This window comes from Ovis canadensis, chromosome X (assembly GCF_042477335.2).
Source record: "Ovis canadensis isolate MfBH-ARS-UI-01 breed Bighorn chromosome X, ARS-UI_OviCan_v2, whole genome shotgun sequence".
NCBI classification, from domain to species: Eukaryota; Metazoa; Chordata; class Mammalia; order Artiodactyla; family Bovidae; genus Ovis; species Ovis canadensis.
Window position 1 is genome coordinate 53,395,721 of NC_091727.1, and position 23,661 is coordinate 53,419,381.

A 23,661-nucleotide genomic window follows, 5' to 3' on the forward strand; every position below is an offset into this window, starting at 1 on the left:
GTAGCCAGTAGTGGGGCCAGATTTGAGGACAGACAAGATTGGGAGTGTGCAGGCAGAAATCAGGTGGGCACCATGGGAACACAGGGATTTGGTTATCATCTTTTGTCACAAATTGATGTGTCTTCTTTCCCTAGTTTTAATCAGCTGGACCTGCCTGCCTATGAGAGCTTTGAGAAGCTCCGCCACATGCTACTATTGGCCATCCAGGAGTGCTCTGAAGGCTTTGGGCTGGCCTAAAAGGGCCACACCCACTACTGTAGGGGTTTTTTTTTTACCATTGTTGGACCTGGTAAAGGGGGAAACGAAAACAAAAAAGAACCAGAAAGAAATGTCAAAAACCAATAAATGAAATCCACCAACTCACCATGTGTGTGTCCCAGCTGCCCCAGCGCATACCCGTTCCCCCTTTGCTGCTCATCCTCTCTACCGGCTCCCTCTTCCTCACCTCCTCTCCCCATTCCATGCCGTCCATGATCCCCCACCCCATGTGTTAAAAAGGCAATAGCCTTTACAGGGACCCGTTTGTCCCAACTGTTTGAACCGTGTGCTCCTCAGATTCTGTGTTCAGAAGGATTTGCTGCATTGAGACTTGAAACCTTTGGATAGGGGAAAAAATTATATATATATATATTTTTTTGTTCTGTTTGCAATTCTTAATTTGTGCTTGGAATGTGTTGATGTGCACAGCTAATGATTCAATGCGAGACAAGATTGGCGTCTGTGTTGTGGAGGTTTCAAATAAAGAGCACTCTTCATAACTCACTTTTCACAATGGAGTTTTTTTCAAGTTTAAAAAGAAATAAGCACCTCTTGAACACATGCTAGATGGCTGGAGAAAAAATCCAAATGGACTCTCCAGAAAGCCATTTCTGTTACCACACTGGTGCATCCTCCTCCTTCAGGGTCATCAGGAACTGAGGGGATCTTTTTCAGAATGGCATCTACACTTGGGAGTGGTGATGGTGTTAGAGATTTGTAGCTAAGGACAAAGCACCGCCTTGCTCTAGGGGAACAAACCAGCAGGTTTTAAGAGAATTCTCTCAACCCAACCGAAGGTTCTATCCTGAGCCTTTGTAGTTTCAAGTCTGGAGCTCAGTTTAAAATTATTTGATTTACTAATGTTTTAGTTTACTTTTAACAAATTTTAATAAATAATTTGACTGGCTCCCCAAAACAGTCTTTGCATCCTTTTTGGTTTTGTTTTGCATTTTCTTGTCAGATCTGTTCACAGATCGACCAATAGTCTCTTGTGGGGTTTTTTTTACTCCATCCATCACTTAAAGTTGATCTAAGAACTTTGATGGTTCCAGCCTTCAAAGATAAAAGTAATAAAAGTTTAGTAAACTCAGTGGTACTGGCTTTGTGTGGTTTTTCTCATTCTCTAAGGCTCTGCTTCTTAAAAATTTTTCCCTTGACCATGTCCCAGAGTGTGGATCTAGGAAAGCAGTAGTGTGTGTGTTCTTAACCTGATCCCTTGGTCTTGATGCAGATAGCTACTAGTCTTTTTTTTTTTTTTTCCCCTTCCAACATTCACAGTCCTGTTCCTGGCCCTCGTGACTACTGAGAGGACAGATGAATCAACCCTCCACCCTCCAACCCTCCACCCTCCTATTGAGCTTCTAGTCAAGAGGAGGAGACAGATCATTCTGTGTCCAGATGTTGGAAGGGGGATCTCTGGGTACACAGAGCAGAGCAGAAGTATCTGGTCTAGCCTGGGAGATCAGGAAAGGCTTTCTGTTGGTGGTGGTACTTGGGTTGAATCATAAGGCTGTGTGAGAGTGAAAATTAAGGAGGAGAGGGTAATCAGGGTCAACACAGCAGGAGTTCCGTTGCTAGGGCAAGGCTTGAGTGAGGAATAGCGGCCTGAGATGAGGCTGGGAGTCCAGCAGGGCTTTAAAATGAGTGGATGAGCAGAAATATAGTAGAACTGATCAATATACTTAGGAATCGGTTCTAAAAAAAATCAAAACTGACCACTTAAATTTGAAAGGGACGCAAGGGTTGGGAGTTGGGTGTGGAAGTTGGGAGTACAGACAGAATAATCCTGGAGGAAATAAGTGAATCTAACTTAATGACATACCACAATAACCTAATGTGACTGAGTATGGTTTGTCTTTTGGATATGTTTATGGTGTGATATTCATCATCTCGGTGTCAAAAGAGAAAAAACTTGTGACAGTAGATTGTACCTTTTAAAGGTAAAGATACTACCTTGATAAGGTAGCCTCAGACTAACAGCCAACATCACACTGCAAGCATAAAGTGGTCAGTTATCACCAACACAGTTCTGCAAGTTCTAACCATTTCCATAAGGCAGGAAACAAGGTACAGCTGTTGAAGAGAAACTATTTTGCTAAACCAAGAGAATCAAAGTTATTAGAGCTTAAGTGAGTCCAGCAAGACGCCTGGTTATAATGAACAAAACAGTTCACGTAAGTTTGTGTCTGACTCTTAGTCCATGGACTGTAGCTCGCCAGGCTCCTCTGTCCAGGGATCTTCCCAACCCAGGGATCCAATATGGGTCTCTGGCATTGCAGGCAGTCTCCTGCATTGCAGGTTGATTACTGACTGAGCCACAAGGGAAGCCCTTGTTATTATCTAACAAGTATAAATAAATAATATGGTAAATTGCTATATAATAGTAAAAATGTATGCACATATATCAATGTACACAACCTCAAAGATAAGCAAAAAAGTATGATACCTGCCTGTTTAAAACTTTAAAAACAATGCTACATGCATGTATACCAAGAACATGAAAAGCCATATCCACATGTATGGAAGCCCATGCATAAGTATGACAATACTGCATGATGTTCAGGAAAAAATACCGCATGATATGGGGGAAAAAAGGCAACGCAGCTGGGAAGAGGTACTATCCAGAGGGCTTAAACTAAATGTTTTTATTTCTTAGCTTGGTGGTGCTAGGTACATAGGTATTCCTTCAGTCAGTTCAGTTCAGTCGCTCAGTTGTGTCCAACGCTGTGACCCCATGGACTGCAACACGCCAGGCTTCTCTGTCCACCAGCAACTCTGATGGCCACCAACTTCTAGAGCTTACTCAAACTCCTGTCCATTGAGTTGGTGATGCCATCCAACCATCTCATCCTCTGTCGTCCCCCTCTCCCGCCTTTAATCTTTCCCAGCATCAGGGTCTTTTCAAATGAATCAATTCTTCACATCCGGTGGCCAAAGTATTGGAGTTCCAGCTTCAGCATCAGTCCTTCCAATGAATATTCAGGACTGATTTCCTTTAGGATTGATGGCTTTGGTCTCCTTGCTGTCCAAGGGACTTACAAGTGTCTTCACCACCACAGTTCGAAAGCATCAATTCTTCAGCGCTCAGCGTTCTTTATAGTCCAACTCTCACATCCATACTTGACTACTGGAAAAACCATAGCTTTGACTAGATGGACCTTTGTCAGCAAAGTAACGTCTGTTTTTTAATATGTGGTTTAGGTTGGCTCATAGCTTTTCTTGCAGGGAGCAAGCGTCTTTTAATTTCATGGCTGCAGTCACCATCTGCAGTGATTTTGGAGCCCAAGAAAATAAAATCTGTCATTCCCCATCTGTTTTCCATGAAATGATGGGACAGGATACCATGATCTTAGTTTTTTGAATAAGTTTTAAACCAGCTTTTTCACTCTCTTTTACTTTCATCAAGAGGCTCTTTAGTTCTTCCTCGCTGTATGTCATAAGGGTGGTGTCATCTGCGTATCTGAGGTTATTGATATTTTCTCCCAGCAATCTTGATTCCAGCTTGTGCTTCATCCAGCCCAGCATTTCCTATGATGTACTCTGCATATAAGTTAAATAAGCAGGGAGACAATATACAGCCTTGACATACTTCTTTCCCAATTTGGAACCAGTCTGTATTCCATGTCCAGTTCTAACTGTTGCTTCTTGAACTACATATAGATTTCTCAGGAGGCAGATAATGTGGTCTAGTATTCCCATCTATTGAAGAATTTTCCACAGTTTGTTGTGATGTACACAGTCAAAGGCTTTGGCATAATCAGTAAAGCAGAAGTAAAGTAGAGGTTTTTCTGGAATTCTCTTGCTTTTTTGATGATCTAACAGATGTTGGCAATTTGATCTCTGGTTCCTAAGAGATCAATATAAGGTAGTCTTTATAATGTTATTTATAACTTTTCTACACCTGAGATATTTCATAATAAGTTTTTTGAGATGGACAATTTATTAAATTTCACAATGCATTTGAAGCAGGTATCAGGGGACTCAATAACAGGCCTAAGTCTATGTGAAGGCTAACGGCTGCTTTCATGATATGATTAAACATGTCTCTTGCCCCTTAATAATTCCCTTCACTGATGTGTGTATTATAATTACTACTGGTTATCACCTTATTAAAATAGTCTTCTTGGACTTCCCTGGTGGTTCAGTGGTGAAGAATCTGTCTGCCAATGCAGGAGACACAGGCTCCATCCCTGTCTGGGAGGATCCCACATGCCAAGGGAGCAACTCAGCCCATGTTCCTCAACTATTGAGTCTGTGCTCTAGAGCCCAGGAGCCTCAACCACTGAGCCCACACACCCTAGAGCCCATGCTCCACAACAAGAGAAAACTGCAACAAGAAGCCCAGGCACCGCAACTAGAAAGTAGCCTCGACTCACCATAGCTAGAGAAAAAATAGTCCTCTTACAGATAGATCTTACAGATATCTTAGAGATATCATTCCATGTTGGGCAAGTTTTCAAGTAAAAAGACTGCTATTAGTAATTAGGCTGTGGGATTTCCGTGGACATTCAGTGGTTAAAAATTCATGCTTCCATTTCAGGGGGTGTGGGTTTGATTCCTGGCTGGGGAACTAAGATCCCATATGCCACACAGCACAGACACACAAAAAAGAAAACTATGCTGGGCCACAGTGCAAACAAAGCCAGATAAATTGGGATGTATATCTCTATACTTATGAGACATATGTCTTGGCTGGAGAAACAATTACCCAACAAACATTTTTATTGGTGCTTACCATGTGCTGACAACACTGTGAAGTCCCTACTTTAGGGAAAGGAACAGGTGGTGGGAAAGTATAGAGGGCACTGGGTACACAAAGAGACTATAGGCAGGGGTAGCAGGAATAAACATTTTCTCAAATACAAGCAATGACCAGTTAGAAAACAACAGGAAATAGATTCCCTTCATAATAGTAAAGAAGAATACCTAGGAACAACCTTAAGCAGTGTTTGGGACTCATGTGAAAAAGAAAGCTGCAAAACTCTTGTGAGAGGCATAAAAAGAGGTAACTGAGCAGGCTTAGTGTGTTTATTTGCATAAAAAAAAAACAAGTATAGCTGGCCTTAAGACTTTGCTGACATGCTAAGCAAGGTGGGAGTTGAAATGAGCAGATTTGACAGGGAATGGCTTCAAGCCATGAATATTGTCTGCTGTGGTCTACTATAAAGACAAAATGAAGCACCAAGAGCCAGTTGGGGAATAGTTTTGTCAGTGTTAAATTTGGGAAACTTGCCTAAGTATTGGAAAGGAGAGAAATAGAAAGTTCGCTCTACGTGTCACACTAAAATTCCAAATGGAAGATTCAAGCATGAAAAGCATGAACTTATTTTTTGGGGGAAAATAACAACTAATCTGGAATATAGAAAATCTAACACAAAAAAATAAAAAAGACATTAATGGAAAAGACTAACATTTGACTACTAAAATGTTGGCAACACCACAAACAATTAAAAAGCAAAGGCAATCTAGGAAAAAATACATCGCTATCTATGACACTATATATATATATATATAATTTACAAATCACTAAGAGACAAACTGCCAAACAGAAAAACATCCAAGGATATGAAAAGGCAATTCACAAAAGAAAAAATACAAATAAGCACTCAGCATATATAATTGTTTTTGTGTCTATGATAATTATCTCTGCAACAAGGACACCAATAAACGCTTCTCAAATTGAAATACATACAAGTGTGACTCTCGCCTTCTGGGAAGGCCCATACTGTCTGTGGAATGTGTTTCTCTCTAATTCCATTTCTCACCCATTACTTTGTCTCTCACTGAATTCTTTGTGCTGAGACACAAAGAATCTGAGCCAAGATGAGACACCAGAATTTAGGCTTCCAGTTCAAGATGGCAGAGTAGAAGGACATGTGCTCATCTCCGCCAGCGAGAGCACCAAAATTGCAACTAGATGTTCAATAACCATCGACATAAGGAAGCTAGAACCCACCAAAAATAAGATACCCCGTGTCCAAAGACAAGAAGCCACAAGATAGTAGGAGAGATGCAATCACAATAATATCAAATCCCATACCTGCCAGGTGAACGACCCACAAACTGGAGAACAATAATACCAAAGAAGTTCTCCAACTGTTGTGAAGATTCTGAGCCTCATGTCAGGCTTCCTAGCCTGGAGATCCAACAAAGGGACTGGGAATACCCAGGGAATCTGACCTTGAAGACCAGCAGGATTTGATTATAGGACTTCCACAAACTCCGCTCTTGGAGGGCACAGTCTTGCACCCACAAAGACCCAGAGGGAAAGAGCCATGATCCCACAGGAGACTGAACCAGACCTATCTGCTAGTGTTGGAAGGTCTCCTGTGGAGGTGTCAGTAGGTGGGGGCTCACCATAGGGATGGGGGCACTGGAAGCAGCAGTCCTGGAAGATACCCCTTGGCATAAGTTCTCTCGGAGGTTGACATCAACCCTCCCATAGGCGCACCAGCTGCAACAGACCACGAAGAAGCGTGGCTGAGAGAAGCTACCCCTCACCCAAGGTCAAGGGCGGTGACCGAGAGTGCCAGGCTGTGATGGCACAGGAGCGGCCTAGAGGAGCTACCCCATGTTCAAGGTCAAGACGGGCGGCCATGAGAAGATAACCCTTGTCCAAGGTAAGGAGCAGCAGCTGCACTTTGCTGGAGCAGCCATGAAGAGATACCCTACGTCCAAGGTAAGAGAAACCCAAGAAGGTAGGTGTTGGGAGAGGGCATCAGAAGGCAGACACACTGAAACCATAATCACAGAAAACTAGCCAATATGATCACACGGATCACAGCCTTGTCTAAATGAAACTAAGCCATGCCCTGTGGGGCAACCCAAGATGGGAGGGTCATGGTGGAGAGGTCTGACAGAATGTGGTCCACTGGAGAAGGGAATGGCGAACCACTTCAGTATTCTTGCCTTGAGAACCCCATGAACAGTATGAAAAGGCAAAATGATAGGATACGGAAAGAGGAACTCCCCAGGTCAGTAGGTGCCCAATATGCTACTGGAGATCAGTGGAGAAATAACTCCAGAAAGTATGAAGGGATGGAGCCAAAGCAAAAACAACACCCAGCTGTGGATGTGACTGGTGATAGAAGCAATGTCCGATGCTGCAAAGAGCAATATTGCATAGGAACCTGGAATGTCAGGTCCATGAATCAAGGCAAATTGGAAGTGATCAAACAGGAGATGGCAAGGGCGAACATCGACATTCTAGCAATCAGTGAACTAAAATGGACTGAAATGGGTGAATTTAACTCAGATGACCATTATATCTACTACTGTGGGCAGGAATCCCTCAGAAGAAATGGAGTAGCCATCATGGTCAACAAAAGAGTCTGAAATGCAGTACTTCGATGCAATCTCAAAAGTGACAGAATGATCTCTGTTTGTTTCCAAGGCAAACCATTCAATATCACGGTAATCCAAGTCTATGCCCCAACCAGTAATATTGAAGAAGCTGAAGTTGAATGGTTCCATGAAGACCTACAAGACCTTTTAGAACTAACACCCAAAAAAGATGTCCTTTATACTACAGGGGACTGGAATGCAAAAGTAGGAAGTCAAGAAACACCTGGAGTAGCAGGCAAATTTGGCCTTGGAGTACAGAATGAAGCAGGGCAAAGGCCAATAGAGTTCTGCCAAGAGAACGCACTGGTCATAGCAAACACCCTCTTCCAACAGCACAAGAGAAGACTCTACACATGGACATCACCAGATGATCAACACCAAAATCAGATTGATTATATTCTTTGAAGCCAAACATGGAGAAGCTCTATACAGTCAGGAAAAACAAGACCAGGAGCTGACTGGGGCTCAGATCATGAATTCCTTATTATAAAATTCAGACTTAAACTGAAGAAAGTAGGGAAAACAGCTAGACCATTCAGGTATGACCTAATCAAATCCCTTATGATTATACACTGGAAGTGAGAAATAGATTTAAGGGACTAGATCTGATAGACAGAGTGCCTGATGAACTATGGACGGAGGTTCATGACATTGTACAGGAGACAGGGATCAAGACCATCCCCATGGAAAAGAAATGCAAAAAAGCAAAATGGCTGTCTGAGGAGGCCTTACAAATAGCTGTGAAAAGAAGAGAAGTGAAAAGCAAAGGAGAAAAGGAAAGATATAAGCATCTGAATGCAGAGTTCCAAAGAATAGCAAGGAGAGATAAGAAAGCCTTCCTCAGCGATCAATGCAAAGAAATAGAGGAAAAAAACAGAATGGGAAAGACTAGAGATCTCTTCAAGAAAATTAGAGATACCAAGGGAACAAAACATTTCATGCAAAGATGGGCTTGATAAAGGACATAAATGGTATGGACCTAACAGAAGCAGAAGATATTAAGAAGAGGTGGCAAGAATACACAGAAGAACTGTACAAAAAAGAGCTTCACGACCCACATAATCACGATGGTGTGATCACTCACCTAGAGCCAGACATCCTGGAATGTGAAGTCAAGTGGGCCTTAGAAAGCATCACTACAAACAAAGCTAGTGGCGGTGATGGAATTCCAGTTGAGCTATTTCAAATCCTGAAAGATGATGCTGTGAAAGTGCTGCACTCATTATGCCAGCAAATTTGGAAAACTCAGCAGTGGCCACAGGACTGGAAAAGGTCAGTTTCCATTCCAATCCCAAAGAAAGGCAATGCCAAAGAATGCTCAAACTACTGCATAATTGCACTCATCTCAATTCAGTTCAGTTCAGTCGCTCAGTCTTGTCCGACTCTTTGCGACCCTATGAATCGCAGCACACCAGGCCTCCCTGTCCATCACCAACTCCCAGAGTTCACCCAGATTCACGTCCATTGAGTCAGTGATGCCATCCAGCCATCTCATCCTCTGTCGTCCCCTTCTCCTCCTGCCCCCAATCCCTCCCAGCATCAAAGTCTTTTCCAATGAGTCAACTCTTCACATGAGGTGGCCAAAGTACTGGAGTTTCAGCTTTAGTATCATTCCTTCCAAAGAAATCCCAGGGCTGATCTCCTTCAGAATGGACTGGTTGGATCTCCTTGCAGTCCAAGGGACTCTCAAGGGTCTTCTCCAACACCACAGTTCAAAAGCATCAATTCTTCGGTGCTCAGCCTTCTTCAAAGTCCAACTCTCACATCCATACATGACCACTGGAAAAACTATAGCCTTGACTAGACGAACCTTAGTCGGCAAAGTCATTTCTCTGCTTTTGAATATGCTATCTAGGTTGGTCATAACTTTTCTTCCAAGGAGTAAGCGTCTTTTAATTTCATGGCTGCAAGAGGCTTTTTAGTTCCTCTTCACCTTCTGCCATAAGGGTGGTGTCATCTGCATATCTGAGGTTACTGATATTTCTCCTAGCAATCTGGATTCCAGCTTGTGTTTCTTCCAGTCCAGCGTTTCTCATGATGTATTCTGCATAGAAGTTAAATAAGCAGGGTGACAATATACAGCCTTGACGTACTCCTTTTCCTATTTGGAACCAGTCTGTTGTTCCATGTCCAGTTCTAACTGTTGCTTCCTGACCTGCATATAGGTTTCTCAAGAGGCAGGTCAGGTGGTCTGGTATTTCCATCTCTTTCAGAATTTTCTACAATTTATTGTGATCCACACAGTCAAAGGTTTGGCATAGTCAATAAAGCAGAAGTAGATATTTTTCTGGAACTCTCTTGCTTTTTTGATGATCCAGTGGATGTTGACAATTTGATCTCTGGTTCCTCTGCCTTTTCTAAAACCAGCTTGAACATCAGGAAGTTCACGGTTCACATATTGCTGAAGCCTGGCTTGGAGAATTTTGAGCATTACTTTACTAGCATGTGAGATGACTGCAATTGTGCGATAGTTTGAGCATTCTTTGGCATTGCCTTTCTTTGGGATTGGAATGAAAACTGACCTTTTCCAGTCCTGTGGCCACTGCTGAGTTTTCCAAATTTGCTGGCATATTGAGTGCAGCACTTTCACAGCATCATCTTCCAGGATTTGAAACAGCTCAAATGGAATTCCATCACCTACACTAGCTTTGTTTGTAGTGATGCTTCCTAAGGCCCACTTGACTTCACATTCCAGGATGTCTGGCTCTAGGTGAGTGATCACACCATCTTGATTATCCAGGTGGTGAAGATCTTTTTTTTACAGTTCTTCTGTGTATTCTTGCCACCTCTTCTTAATATCTTCTGCTTCTGTTAGGTCCATACCATTTCTGTCCTTTATTGAGCCCATCTTTGCATGAAATGTTCCCTTGGTATCTCTAATTTTCTTGAAGAGATCTCTAGTCTTTCCCATTCTGTTCTTTTCCTCTATTTCTTTGCACTGATCGCTGAGGAAGGCTTTCTTATCTCTCCTTGCTATTCTTTGGAACTCTGCATTCAGATGCTTATATCTTTCCTTTTCTCCTTTGCTTTTCACTTCTCTTCTTTTCACAGCTATTTGTAAGGCCACACACTAGTAAAGTAATGCTCAAAATTCTCCAAGCCAGGCTTCAGTAATTCATGAACTGTGAACTTCCAGATGTTCAAGCTGGTTTTAGAAAAGGCAGAGGAACCAGAGATCAAATTGTCAACATCCACTGGATCATCAAAAAAGCAAGAGAGTTCCAGAAAAACATCTATTTCTGCTTTATTGACTATACGAAAGCCTTTGACCATGTGGATCACAATAAACTGTGGAAGATTCTGAAAGAGATGGGAATACCAGACCACCTGACCTGCCTCTTGAGAAACCTATATGCAGGTCAGGAAGCAACAGCTAGAACTGGACATGGAACAACAGACTGGTTCCAAATAGGAAAAGGAGTACGTCAAGGCTGTATATTGTCACCCTGCTTATTTAATCAAGATTGCCGGGAGAAATATCAGTAACCTCAGATATGCAGATGACACCACCCTTATGGCAGAAAGTGAAGAGGAACTAAAAAGCCTCTTGATGAAAGTGAAAGAGGAGAGTGAAAAAGTTGGCTTAAAGCTCAACATTCAGAAAACGAAGATCATGGCATCCGGTCCCATCACTTCATGCGAAATAGATGGGGAAACAGTGTCAGACTTTATTTTTCTGGGCTCCAAAATCACTGCAGATGGTGATTGCACCCATGAAATTAAAAGACGCTTACTCCTTGGAAGGAAAGTTATGACCAACCTAGATAGCATATTCAAAAGCAGAGACGTTACTTTGCCAACAAAGGTCTGTCTAGTCAAGGCTATGGTTTTTCCAGTGGTCATATATGGATGTAAGAGTTGGACTGTGAAGAAAGCTGAGTGCCGAAGAATTGATGCTTTTGAACTGTAGTGTTGGAGAAGACTCTTGAGAGTCCCTTGGACTGAAAGAAGGTCCAACCTGTCCATCCTAAAGGAGATCAGTCCTGGGTATTCATTGGAAGGACTGATGCTAAAGCTGAAACTCCAATACTTTGGCCACCTCATGCAAAGAGTTGACTCATCGGAAAAGACTCTGATGCTGGGAGGGATTGGGGGCAGGAGGAGAAGGGGACGACAGAGGATGAGATGGCTGGATGGCATCACTGACTCGATGGACATGAGTTTGAGTGAACTCTGCGAGTTGGTGATGGACAGGGAAGCCTGGCGTGCTGCAGTTCATGGGGTCACAAAGAGTCAGAAGCGACTGAACTGAACTGAGAGCCCAGCAGACCCCAGGCCTGGGGCCCAGGGCTGGGTCACCTCAGGCCAAACAGCTAACAGGGAGGGAGCACAACCCCACCCAACAGCAAATAACTAGATTAGAGTAAAGCTTTATTGAGCAAGGCCCTGCCCACTAGAGCAAGACCCAGTTTTTCCCACCCAGCCCCTCCCATCAGGAAGCTTACTCAAGCCTCTTAGGCTCCTCCACCAGAGGGCAGACAGAAGAAGCAAGAAGAACCACAGTCCCACAGCAGCTAGAACAAAAACCACAATCCAGAAAGTTAATCAGGATGAAAAAGCAAAGAGTTATGTCCCAGATGAAGGGACAAGATATAACCCCAGAAAAACTAAATGAACTGGAGATAGACAACCTCCCAGAAAAAGAATTCAGAATAATGATAGTGAAGATGATCCAGGACCTCAGAAACAGAATGGAGAAGATGAAAGAAATGTTTACCAAAGACCTAGAAGAACCAAAGAAAAAACAGAGATGAACAATACACTAGAAAGAATCAATAGCAGAATAACTGAGGCAGAAGAACAGATACATGACCTGGAGGAGAGAATGGTGGAAATCACTGCCACAGAACAGAATATTTTTTAAAAAATGAAAACAGCCTAAGAGACCTCTGAGACAACATTAAATGCACCAATATTTGCATCACAGGGGTCCCAGAAGGAGAAGAGAAAGAGAAAGGACCTGTGAAAAATATTTGAAGAGATAATAGCTGAAAACTTCCCTAATATGAGAAAGGAAATAGTCAACCAAATCCAAGAAGCACAGAGTCCCAGTCAGGATAAATTGAAGGAGGATAAAATATTAAAAGCAACAAGGGAAAAATGGCAAATAAGATACAAGGGAATTTCCATAAGGTTATCAGCTGACTTTTCAAAAGAAACTCTACAAACCAGAAGGTAATACCATGACATATTTAAAGTGATAAAAGGGAAGAACCTACAACCAAGAACACCCTACCCAGCAAGTACAGTTCAGTCACTCAGTCATGTCCAACTCTTTGCAACCCCATGAACAGCAGCACGCCAGGCCTCCCTGTCCCTCACCAACTCCCAGAGTCCACCCAAAGCCATGTCCATTGAGTCGGTGATGCCATCCAACCATCTCATCCTCTGTCATCCCCTTCTCCTCCTGCCCGCAATCTTTCCCAGGATCAAGGTTTTTTCCAATGAGTCAGTTCTTTGTATCAGGTGGCAAAAGTTTTGGAGTTTCAGCTTCAACATCAGTCCTTCCAATGAATATTCGGGACTGATTTCCTTTAGAATGGACTGGTTGGATCTCCTTGCAGTCCAAGGGACTCTCAAGAGTCTTCTCCAACACCACAGTTCAAAAGCAAGATTCTCCTTCAGATTTGATGGAGAAATCAAAAGCTTTCCAGACATGCAAAAGCTGAGAATTCAGCACCATCAAACCAGGTTTACAACAAATGCTAAAGGAACTTTTCTAGACAGGAAACACAAGAGAAGGAAAACACCTACACAAAATAAACCCAAGACAATTAAGAAAATGTTTATACGATAATACATATCAATATTACCTTAAATATAAACAGATTAAATGCACCAACCAAAAGACATAGATTGGCTGGGTGGATGAAAACGTGTGCATGTATGCATTTCCACTTACCACATCACTGTACTTAACCCCCCAAATTGTATGCGATTGTTTTATATTGTTAGGTTATTCATATTTCCATTGTGGCTTGCAACTTTAATTATCTTTTATTTTTTGTCTGGATATTGATTGTGAAAACTAAAAAAAAAAACATCTTTTACTATGATGATTATATAATTATTATTCACAATACCATTGTATCATGATTGGTCAACAGAAAATAATAGGATTCTATATCACCAAAACTATCATTTAACTTTTTTTTTAAACCTGTAATCACTTTTTAAAATCCAGATACATATCAAAATTATCTCAAAATTTTTAAAACAATACAAATGCCCAGGTTTGCTTTTTTCTTCAAAGCTCCAGATGTGTTTCTAATGACCAGCCATGTTTAAAAATAACTGGACTATATGATGATATTTTACTTTAATCTGGTTTGTTTCACCTTTTCTATTTCATATGCAGTTTTTCCATTTCATTTAGTTTGTTTTCCAATTTATCCATCTCTTTTTTAAAATGTTTTTTTTCAAGCCTTTATCAAGTATAGTAGAAAAACCTTTGTGTATGTATATATATACATATATATATTTTAGAAAATTTATGAATTTGGGGCTCCTAGCTAAAAAAATTATGATATTTTGATTCCATTTGTTCAAATTAGTATGACTCAGTTCAGTTCAGTCACTCAGTCATTTCTGACTCTTTGTGACCCCATGGACTGCAGCACACCAGGCTTCACTGTTCATCACCAACTCCTGGAGCTTACTCAAACACATGTCCATTGAGTCAGTGATGCCATCCAACCATCTCATCCTCTGTTGTCCCCTTCTCCTCCTGCCTTCACTCTTTCCCAGCATCAGGGTCTTTTCAAATGAGTCAGTTTTTCGCATCAAGTGGCCAAAGAATTGGAGTTTCAGCTTCAGCATCAGTCCTTCTGAATTTCCTTTAGGATGGACTGGTTGGATCTCCTTGCTGTCCAAGGGATTCTCAACTGTCTTCTCCAACACCACATTTCAAAAGCATCAGTTCTTTGGCACTCAGCTTTCTTTACAGTCCAACTCTCACATCCATACATGACTACTGGAAAAACCATACCTTTGACCAGATGGACCTTTGTTGGCAAAGTAATATCTCTGCTTTTTAATATGCTGTCTAAGTTGGTCATTAACTTTTCTTCCAAGGAGCAAGCTTGTTTTCATTTCATGGCTGCAGTCACCATCTACAGCGATTTTGGAGCCCGAAAAAATGAAGTCTCTGTTTCCAATGTTTCCCCATCTATCTGCCATGAAGTGATGGGACCAGATGCCATGATCTTAGCTTTCTGAATGTTGAGTTTTAAGCCAACTTTTTCACTCTCCTCTTTCACTTTCAAGAGGCTCTTTAGTTCTTCTTCGCTTTCTGCCATAAGGGTGGTGTCATCTGCATATCTGAGGTTACTGAAATTTCTCCTGGCAATCTTGATTACACCTTGTGCTTCATCCAGTCCAGCATTTTTCATGATGTACTCTGCATATAAGTTAAATAAGCAGGATGACAATATACAGCCTTGACATACTCCTTTCCCAATTTGGAACAGAATGCTAGATTTCTAATTTGTTTAAAAAAACAATAGATACCCAACAAGCAACAAAGGTTTACTGTATAGCACAGAGAACTATATTGTAATAACCTATAATGGAAAATAATCTGAAAAATTATATGTGTATATGTATAACTGAAATATATCCATGTGCATGTGTTTGTATTAACATGAGTGAGAGAGAATGTGAAGAAACAGGTGCTGTTATATACTGCTGAGAAACTGGCACCACCTTTCTGATGTGTGATTTTATAATATCTACTGAGAAAGAGAAAAAACAGCCCCTGACTTCTGAGAGCTGGCCTGGTGTTCACAGTCAGGACTTAGTGTTCTGTTGAACATAAACACGGAACATCAACAGCAGACGAGGCCACTCTGTGACTGCGTTAGATTAAGACAAATTTGAGACCACTCCCTAATCATATCTGCTGCTGCTGCTAAGTCACTTCTGTCGTGTCCAACTCTGTGCGACCCCATAGACAGCAGCCCACCAGGCTCCACCATCCCTGGGATTCTCCAGGCAAGACCACTCGAGTGGGTTGCCATTTCCTTCTCCAATGCATGAAAGTGAAACGTCAAAGTGAAGTTGCTCAGTCTTGTCCGACCCTCAGCGACCCCATGGACTGCAGCCTTCCAGGCTCCTCCATCCATGGGATTTTCCAGGCAAGAGTACTGGAGTGGGGTACCATTGCCTTCTCTGAATCATATCTGAACACAGACAAAATATAAACCACAAAAGTTAACCAAACATCCCCTATCCCGATTAATATGAGTGGCTGCTATTTTTTTAAACAATTACAGTTTCAGTCTCTCCCTAGTCTGCCCTCTCTAGAGAGATGCATTCAGTTCAGTTCAGTTCAGTTGCTCAGTCGTGTCTGCCTCTTTGCGACCCCATGAATCGCAGCACGCCAGGCCTCCCTGTCCATCACCAACTCCCAGAGTTCACTCAGACTCACGGCCATCGAGTCAGTGATGCCATCCAGCCATCTCATCCTCTGTCATCCCCTTCTCCTCCTGCCCCCAATCCCTCCCAGTATCAGAGTCTTTTCCAATGAGTCAACTCTTCGCATGAGGTGGCCAAAGTACTGAAGTTTCAGCTTTAGCATCATTCCTTCCAAAGAAATCCCAGGGCTAATCTCCTTCAGAATGGACTGGTTGGATCTCCTTGCAGTCCAAGGGACTCTCAAGAGTCTTCTCCAATACCACAGTTCAAAAGCATCAATTCTTCGGCACTCAGCCTTCTTCACAGTCCAACTCTCACATCCATACATGACCACAGGAAAAACCATAGCCTTGACTAGACGGACCTTAGTCGGCAAAGTAATGTCTCTGCTTTTGAATATGCTATCTAGGTTGGTCATAACTTTTCTTCCAAGGAGTAAGCGTCTTTTAATTTCATGGCTGCAGTCACCATCTGCAGTGATTTTGGAGCCCAGAAAAATAAAGTCTGACACTATTTCCACTGTTTCCCCATCTATTTCCCATGAAATGATGGGACCGGATGCCATGATCTTCGTTTTCTGAATGTTGAGCTTTAAGCCAACTTTTTCACTCTCCTCTTTCACTTTCATCAAGAGGCTTTTTAGTTCCTCTTCACTTTCTGCCATAAGGGTGGTGTCATCTGCATATCTGAGGTTATTGATATTTCTCCCGGCAATCTTGATTCCAGCTTGTGTTTCTTGCAGTATACCCAATTATACACTTACACCCCCCCCCACTTCTGGATAATATTGAATCTAGAGTAAAACATCACTTCCTTAAACTGTACCCAAACCACCTAACACAAGTCCAAATTCTATGATACATCTTTTCTTTTACTGAGAGAACTCATAGCCCCCCATGCTGGGCATTCTCCTCAGTACCAACTTGCTTGACTAAGGACAAGTCTGTGCCCATGGCCTTTGGCTACAGAGGTGCTGACACTATGAAGACTCTTACAACATACATAGTAAAGTATCAAATAGTATCTATCGTATACTTTAGTCAACTTTTTTAATCTTCACAAGATGTAAACTGGCAGCCCAAACTTTTTGAATTGCAGACACAATACGAGGTGTGTCTGCAAGCATGCCTGTGTGTGAGTGCTACTGTGAATGACTTGGGGTGGACATAGCTTCTTCAGGTCCTATGGGAACCACTACTCCTTATACCCTTCTGCTTTGTTCACTCATTCAAAACAATATTTATTGAATACCTACTGTGTGCGAGCTTGACAATGCAGCAGTGAACATATCAGACATAAAGCCCTGCCATCAAGAAGCTAATATTGCAATGAAAAAGGAAGACAATAAACAAATATGCCAGAGAGTGAGTAATGTATTTTTTCCTCTAAAGAAAAATAAGTTAAACAAGTGGAGTGACAATATACAGCTTTGATGTACTCCTTTCCCAATTTGGAACCAGTCCATTATTCCATGTCTGGATCTAACTGTTGCTTCTTGACCTGCATACAGATTTCTCAGGAGGCAGGTAAGGTGGTCTGGTATTCCCATCTCTTAAGAATTTTTCAGCTTGGGAGGTCTCACCCACTGAGCGGACACACTGCCTAGGACCCTTTCTCAACTGGGACTCCAGATGTGCTGTGACTCAGGACTTCCCAGTGCTGTTTAAGTCTGGATGTTGGTCAAAACCCAATTTGGTGAGGTATCCTCTGTTCTTTCTATTTCTCTTTTAATATGTTGAAAGTAAGCTAGATAGTTCTCTAATAAATGTTTGTATTATTTATTTGTATATAACGAATGGCTTATTTTTTTAACAAATCCTTTGAATCTGAGGTGAAAGCAAAAACTTTCAGCAAAGCATTAATTGGCATTGTGAGCAGGATCTGTGAGTCAAGATGCCATTCTTTAAGAAGGATGAGATGAAGGTTGATTAAGTTTTTATTCCCAAATGGGAAGATTCACTTTATTGCTCTTTAGCTAATGAATAGTATTCATTGAATTGCGTAAGAACTGGAACTTTGAATTAAAGCAGGTTGAACCTTTGAAAGTTATTACATGTTTGTGGCTTGTGCTGATTGAAAAAGGTTAAGAATGTGCTGTGCTAGGTGAGAGGCTATATCCTTCTCTCTGCCTACAGTAAGGCACATAAAGCTAATTGAAAATTGTCTGAAGAAAAGTTAGAGTTGGAAAAAGAATTATGCGATTTGTGAGGATGATAGTCCATGTTACAATGCCAAAGTTATATTTTAGTTGATCAAATCTTCACTTTTTAAGTCGGCTCTCCTTTGAGCCAGTCCACAGCTTCTCTCTCCTTTCTTTGTCCTGTTGCTGCCTTACACCCCATCCCCATCTGGCTCTGTCTCCTTCTCTATCAGCTAATCCCTTTCTAACTTCCCCTATCTCTCAGGAAGTGAAAGTGAATGAAAGTCGCTCAGTTGTGTCCAACTCTTTGCGACCCCATGGACTACACAGTCCATGTCCATGGAATTCTCCAGGCCAGAATAGTGGAGTGGGTAGCCATTCCCTTCTCCAGGGGATCTTCCCAATTCAGGGATCGAACCTAGGTCTCCCGCATAGCAGGCAGATTCTTTACCGGCTGAGCTACCAGGGAAGCCCTTAGAGGAGAGGGGGAAACTAGCTTCCCCCATTCCTTCCCAACTCTAGCAAGTTTGTTTCTGCCCCTGTTATTACAGTCAATTTGAGTACTATTTGGTCTGTATTTTAGCTATGAAACTATGACTAGAGAAAGGAAAGATGACTTTTTTGACACAAGATGGCCATGATATTCTTTAGACTCCAGAGAAAACTGGTTAAAATGAAATTTTGTTTTCCTTTGAAACTGCAAAACTGGTTCTTCTTACATATGCAATTAAAAACAGCTAGCTTGTTAAAGAGGCCGGCCCAGGAAAAAGCTTGAAGTCAACCTTTCCCAGGGCTTCCCTGGTGAGAATCTGCCTGCAATGCGGGAGACCTGGTTCGATCCCTGGGTTGGGAAGACTCCCTGGAGGATCCCATGGACAGAGGAGCCTGGAGGGCTACAGTCCATGCAGTCCCAAAGAGTTGGAGACAACTGGAATGATTTAGCACAGCACGCAACCTTTGCCACGTCCTTGAAATACAGAGTCCAATTTGTCTGAGACCTCAGCCTTGGGCAAATTAGGATTTCAAGCCAAGAAAAAATAAAAGGAAAGAGAAAAGAGTCAGAGACATTTTAAATCTCAAACGGAAAACTATGAGATCTCTGTCTGTCTGGATTTATCTATGTCTCAATGTGTGTCTTTGTTTTTGGATAATATGAGGTTAATTTGTAAATGAGCTCTATTCAATTGGCTTAAAGAAAAGTAAGCACTTATGAATCAAACAATTACAAGAGAAATTAACCTAAATGAATTTCAGGTTCATGTGAACTGGGAAATGTTCAATATTAAATATCTAGTATTAATGCTTGTTTGCTAATCTAATTAAGACATGTCTTGAGTCATCAACATTGTGCAATACTTTTATTATGCCTAGGTTTAATGTAAGCTAAATTTGTCAATAAGGAGAGTAACTCAAGTGAAGAAACTTTAAAATATATATATAAATGGGACAAGAGCTTTTAGATAATTAAGAATAATTATACTAATAATTATACTTTAGGAATGTCTGTCTAAAATAGTCTCTCCAGATTGGGGTAACTTGAATTTTTAGGGTTGTGCTAAACTAAGTAGTAAAAGTTTATTGAATAGCTAGATCATTTCCAAATAAAATAAGATTTTGAAACATTAATTACTAAATGCTAACTTCATCTTAGAGAGAAACTAAAGAGATTTTGGACTATTAATAAATATGCTTGACTATTAATAAACATCCTGAGATGTTCTCTATAAGAAAGCAAATGTTTTTAGAAATTATCATTGGTATATATGTTCACCAATCTACAGAATGCTAATATAAAGGACAGTTCATAGTTGCTTAAGGAAAATAAGATGTGTTTTAAGTTAAAAAAAGTATGAGAAATGAAATTGCATTTTATCAAGAAAAAAGAAAGTAGATCTGACTTACAGGTGGCTGTTTCTAAATAAACAAAGTAATTTTAAAAAAGAGAGACCAGTTTTATGGAAAGTGGACCCCATGAAAATAGTTTTGTACATAATACAAGTTATCTTGAGATGTTGAACTGCCTTTGATAATGGATTTTAAGTTTCTTTACCTGTGAAGTGATCTGTTCTATGTTTATCTTTGAAATCTTTTTGTTAACTTTGGCTAAGAGAGTAGCTGTTTTTTCACAATGACCTATATGATCCTATCTGACTGTTATAAACCCCGTTGATATTTTTGGCAAAACACCCTAAAATTAAATTCTAATGAAGTTCTTTTGACCTCTAGCCAACTTTGGGATGTTTCAGAGGGCCCTGAGACATCCCAAAGAGAGGTATGAAACTACATGGGTTCATTTAGACATGTTAAATTACATGGGAATTATTGTCAGAGGAGTGATAAATCTTCTCAGGTTATATGTATGGTTGATGTTACTAATATAGGTATCCTAAAAATTATGTGGAATTCATAAAGATCTGACATGTCCTGATTAACTGTTTTTAATTATAATTCTAGTTATCATATTAAAGTGTTACATGTCACAACAATGACCAGGTTGCTTTGTCAACTGCAATATAATCAGATTTTAAACATGCCTTCTATGGTTTCCCTCTCATGCCTTTAGAAGAATACGGCTAGGTCTTCAAGATTTATGGAAAAAACTTTCTAAGATTAACCAGATAAACAAATTTTGTTATTAACATAAGATGGTACCAGACTGGAATTTGGTTTTCTCTCTCTGTTAAGAGAACAAAGTTTTCTTAGAATGCAGTTTCTGATAACAAATTGTGAATTTCTTTGCCTTTAAGTGATTTATATTTGTTTTAAAAATCTTGCTACTTTGGTAAAGTAAATAAGTATTATTTCCTAGTGATCTATAAAGATTATGGTACATGTAGATAAAGTTCCTTCTGTTCTACAAAATTGACCTCTCACTGTCAAACTATTGCTATCCTGATGTCCTTAAAAACATGGCAATAGTCTACTCCTAAATTGGGGAATTTAAAATGGGTAAGCTATAGCTGTAAATCAGTCTGGGCTATGGGAAATCCAAGATGGCCACCTGGCTTTTCCTGGCTCCCTGACAAACCTTACTTTTATTTGATGGGTTAAAGCCCTTACAATGAAAAATGTTTATGTTTCACTGAACATTACATTCTAGTTTTGTATTCACTTCTGAAATAGTTCCTTGTTGTTATGTTGTATTGCTAAAATTTTAATTAAGTTGTTAAAGGACACTTTATTTCTAAAGCTTATATCAGTAGTCAATCTTTGAATAAATATCAAATGCTTCATTATGTACAACCAGGAAATTAATACCTGGATATAATCATTTAACTAAGTCAGATGACCTGGGGTATATTGGGCTATACCTGATGAAAGTTCTTGACTTAAATTCTAGATTATGACCTTACTAACAACTGCTGCTGCTGCTGCTAAGTCGCTTTAGTCATGTCCAACTCTGTGCGACCCCATAGATGGCAACCCACCAGGCTCCCCCATCCCTGGGATTCTCCAGGCAAGAACACTGGAGTGGGTTGCCATTTCCTTCTCCAATGCAGGAAAGTGAAAAGTGAAAGTGAAGTCGCTCAGTTCTGTCCAACTCTTCATGACCCCATGGACTGCAGCCCACCAGGCTCCTCCGTCCATGGGATTTTCCAGGCAAGAGTACTGGAGTGGGATGCCATTGCCTTCTCCGGCTAACAACTGCTAGCTATATTATTTTCTATGTTGCCTGTTTCAGAAAATTGTTGTCTCTTACATTACCAAATATGTGACTGAGCCACTGATAAAATGATGATATATATAGCTCCATATGAGATCAATGATTGTAATAATCTAACTCTAGATATGGGAAGAAGCAACAAGAGGGTATATTTTCCTGGACCAAGAAGCTAGTAAGACAGGAATGGTCCAGAGACTTTTGTATTCACAGGGCCTAGTCCAATAACAACACACTGAATGGCCCATCAATGGAATCTTTGCTAGACCTGGAAATCAGCCTTTCCAGCCCCGTGGGACACAATGGCCATGAAATGCCCCCAAAGCATGGTCAAATCTGTGGCTGTGAAGGGGCCTGCTGACTGGAAACTGGCACTTGCAGACTGCCTCTGCTAAGATTAAATCTGGCCAGCTGTAGAGCTGCTGTACTTCAACACTCCCTGAAAGGAATTCAGGGTGGATGTCAGAAATCAGGCACTCACACTGCACTCTGGAAAAATGGACAAAACAGGCATTCAGATAGTCAGATGTTTTCAGGTACAGATTTTTTTTTTATGAGCCCAAATGGTTGCATCTTCTCATACCTAGAGAAATACTGACATCATAGGCCCAATGTCTGGCCCTGGTTTTCCTAACCTTTCTTCTAGACACCTTGACAGCTCTTCTACTTTTATGCATCTTTAACCCTCTTGTTAAGTTTCTTTCTTTGAGAATGCAGCAAATGGATCTCCAAATGGTAATACAAGAATATCACCTAGCTAACACGGAAGACAATTGGCCAATAGAAGCATAAAATCATAGACTCTTGCAAAGGTGGTTAAATTATCTAGACTTTGATAACTACACCCATTTACTGACAGACTGTGACAAGGCTATGGAAGGACTGCTGTATGGACCACCTTCTCAAGTTTGAGAACTCTGCTTATTGGAACACTCCATCAATTACTGTGAGTGAGTGACTAACGGATAGTCCCTCAGTTGTGTCTGATTCTTTGCGACCCCACGGACCTTAGCCTGCCAGGCACCTCTGTCCATGGAAGCATACTGTCCATGGAAGCATTCTCCAGGCAAGCATACTGGAGTGGGTTGCCATTCCCTTTTCCAGGGGATCTTCTCGACCCAGGGATCAAACCCAGGTCTCCTACACTGCAGGCAGACTCTTTACCATCTGAGTCACTAGGGAAGCCCATTCAATTTCAATGAGTGGATTGTTTTACTAAAACCTACAATATGTTCTACATTGTTACTTTACAGAATTAATAAGACTGCTTATGTTATTTTGCCTTGTTCCTATGTTCTTCAGTCTAAACAATCCTGGGACCGACAGGGAAATTAAATAGTCTTGTTTAGGCTTCAGAGACAAAGCAGAGCAGGCCTCTGACCTTGCTTCTAACCTGCCTGGACACTGCTCTGACTAGGAATGACTGTGAGGGACTGCCTGCTGTGAGTGTAAGACTTGCAGCACCATAGATAAGATGGGGGAGGAATCTTGAGATTGTGGAGACCCTGGATGGGGCCTGGCCAACCAAGCCCCAGGTTTAGCAACATTCCAAGTTTTACAAGACAAAACAAACAGCATAAACATAAAACCAGGCTTGCAATTCTGTCACAGATTGATGATGATATCAGTGTGCCTCCATCCTGGGATTATAAGCAGGGACCCAATCTTTGAAGTCTCACCCACTGAGCTGCCTGGGAACCTTTCCCAATTGAGAATCCAGATGTGCTGTGACTTGAGACTTCCCAGCACTGTTTAAATCTGGATATTGGTCAAAAACCAACTTGGTGATGTAGTCTCTGCTCTTTCTGTTTTTCTTTTCTTTTAATGTTAGTATATTGAAAGT

The 23,661-nt window shown here is 41.1% G+C and overlaps 1 protein-coding gene and 1 long non-coding RNA gene across 12 annotated transcripts in view; one reads left to right on the top strand and one right to left on the bottom strand.

Moving 5' to 3' along the window:
* The window catches only part of HUWE1 (HECT, UBA and WWE domain containing E3 ubiquitin protein ligase 1), a 158,201-nt gene extending 157,439 nt beyond the window's left edge, over window positions 1–762 (top strand). For all 11 annotated transcript variants that reach the window (XM_070291618.1, XM_070291624.1, XM_070291623.1 and 8 more), the window contains one exon: window positions 135–762. In XM_070291618.1, the coding sequence (XP_070147719.1) occupies window positions 135–237 (103 nt within the window). In that variant the 3' untranslated portion in view covers window positions 238–762. The remainder of the gene's footprint in view (window positions 1–134) is intronic.
* Window positions 763–2,888: 2,126 nt separating this feature from the next.
* Window positions 2,889–23,661, bottom strand: part of LOC138931013 (uncharacterized) — an 83,110-nt gene continuing 62,337 nt past the window's right edge. Inside the window, exon 3 of the long non-coding RNA XR_011446324.1 lies at window positions 2,889–4,105. This is a non-coding gene — a long non-coding RNA (uncharacterized lncRNA). The remainder of the gene's footprint in view (window positions 4,106–23,661) is intronic.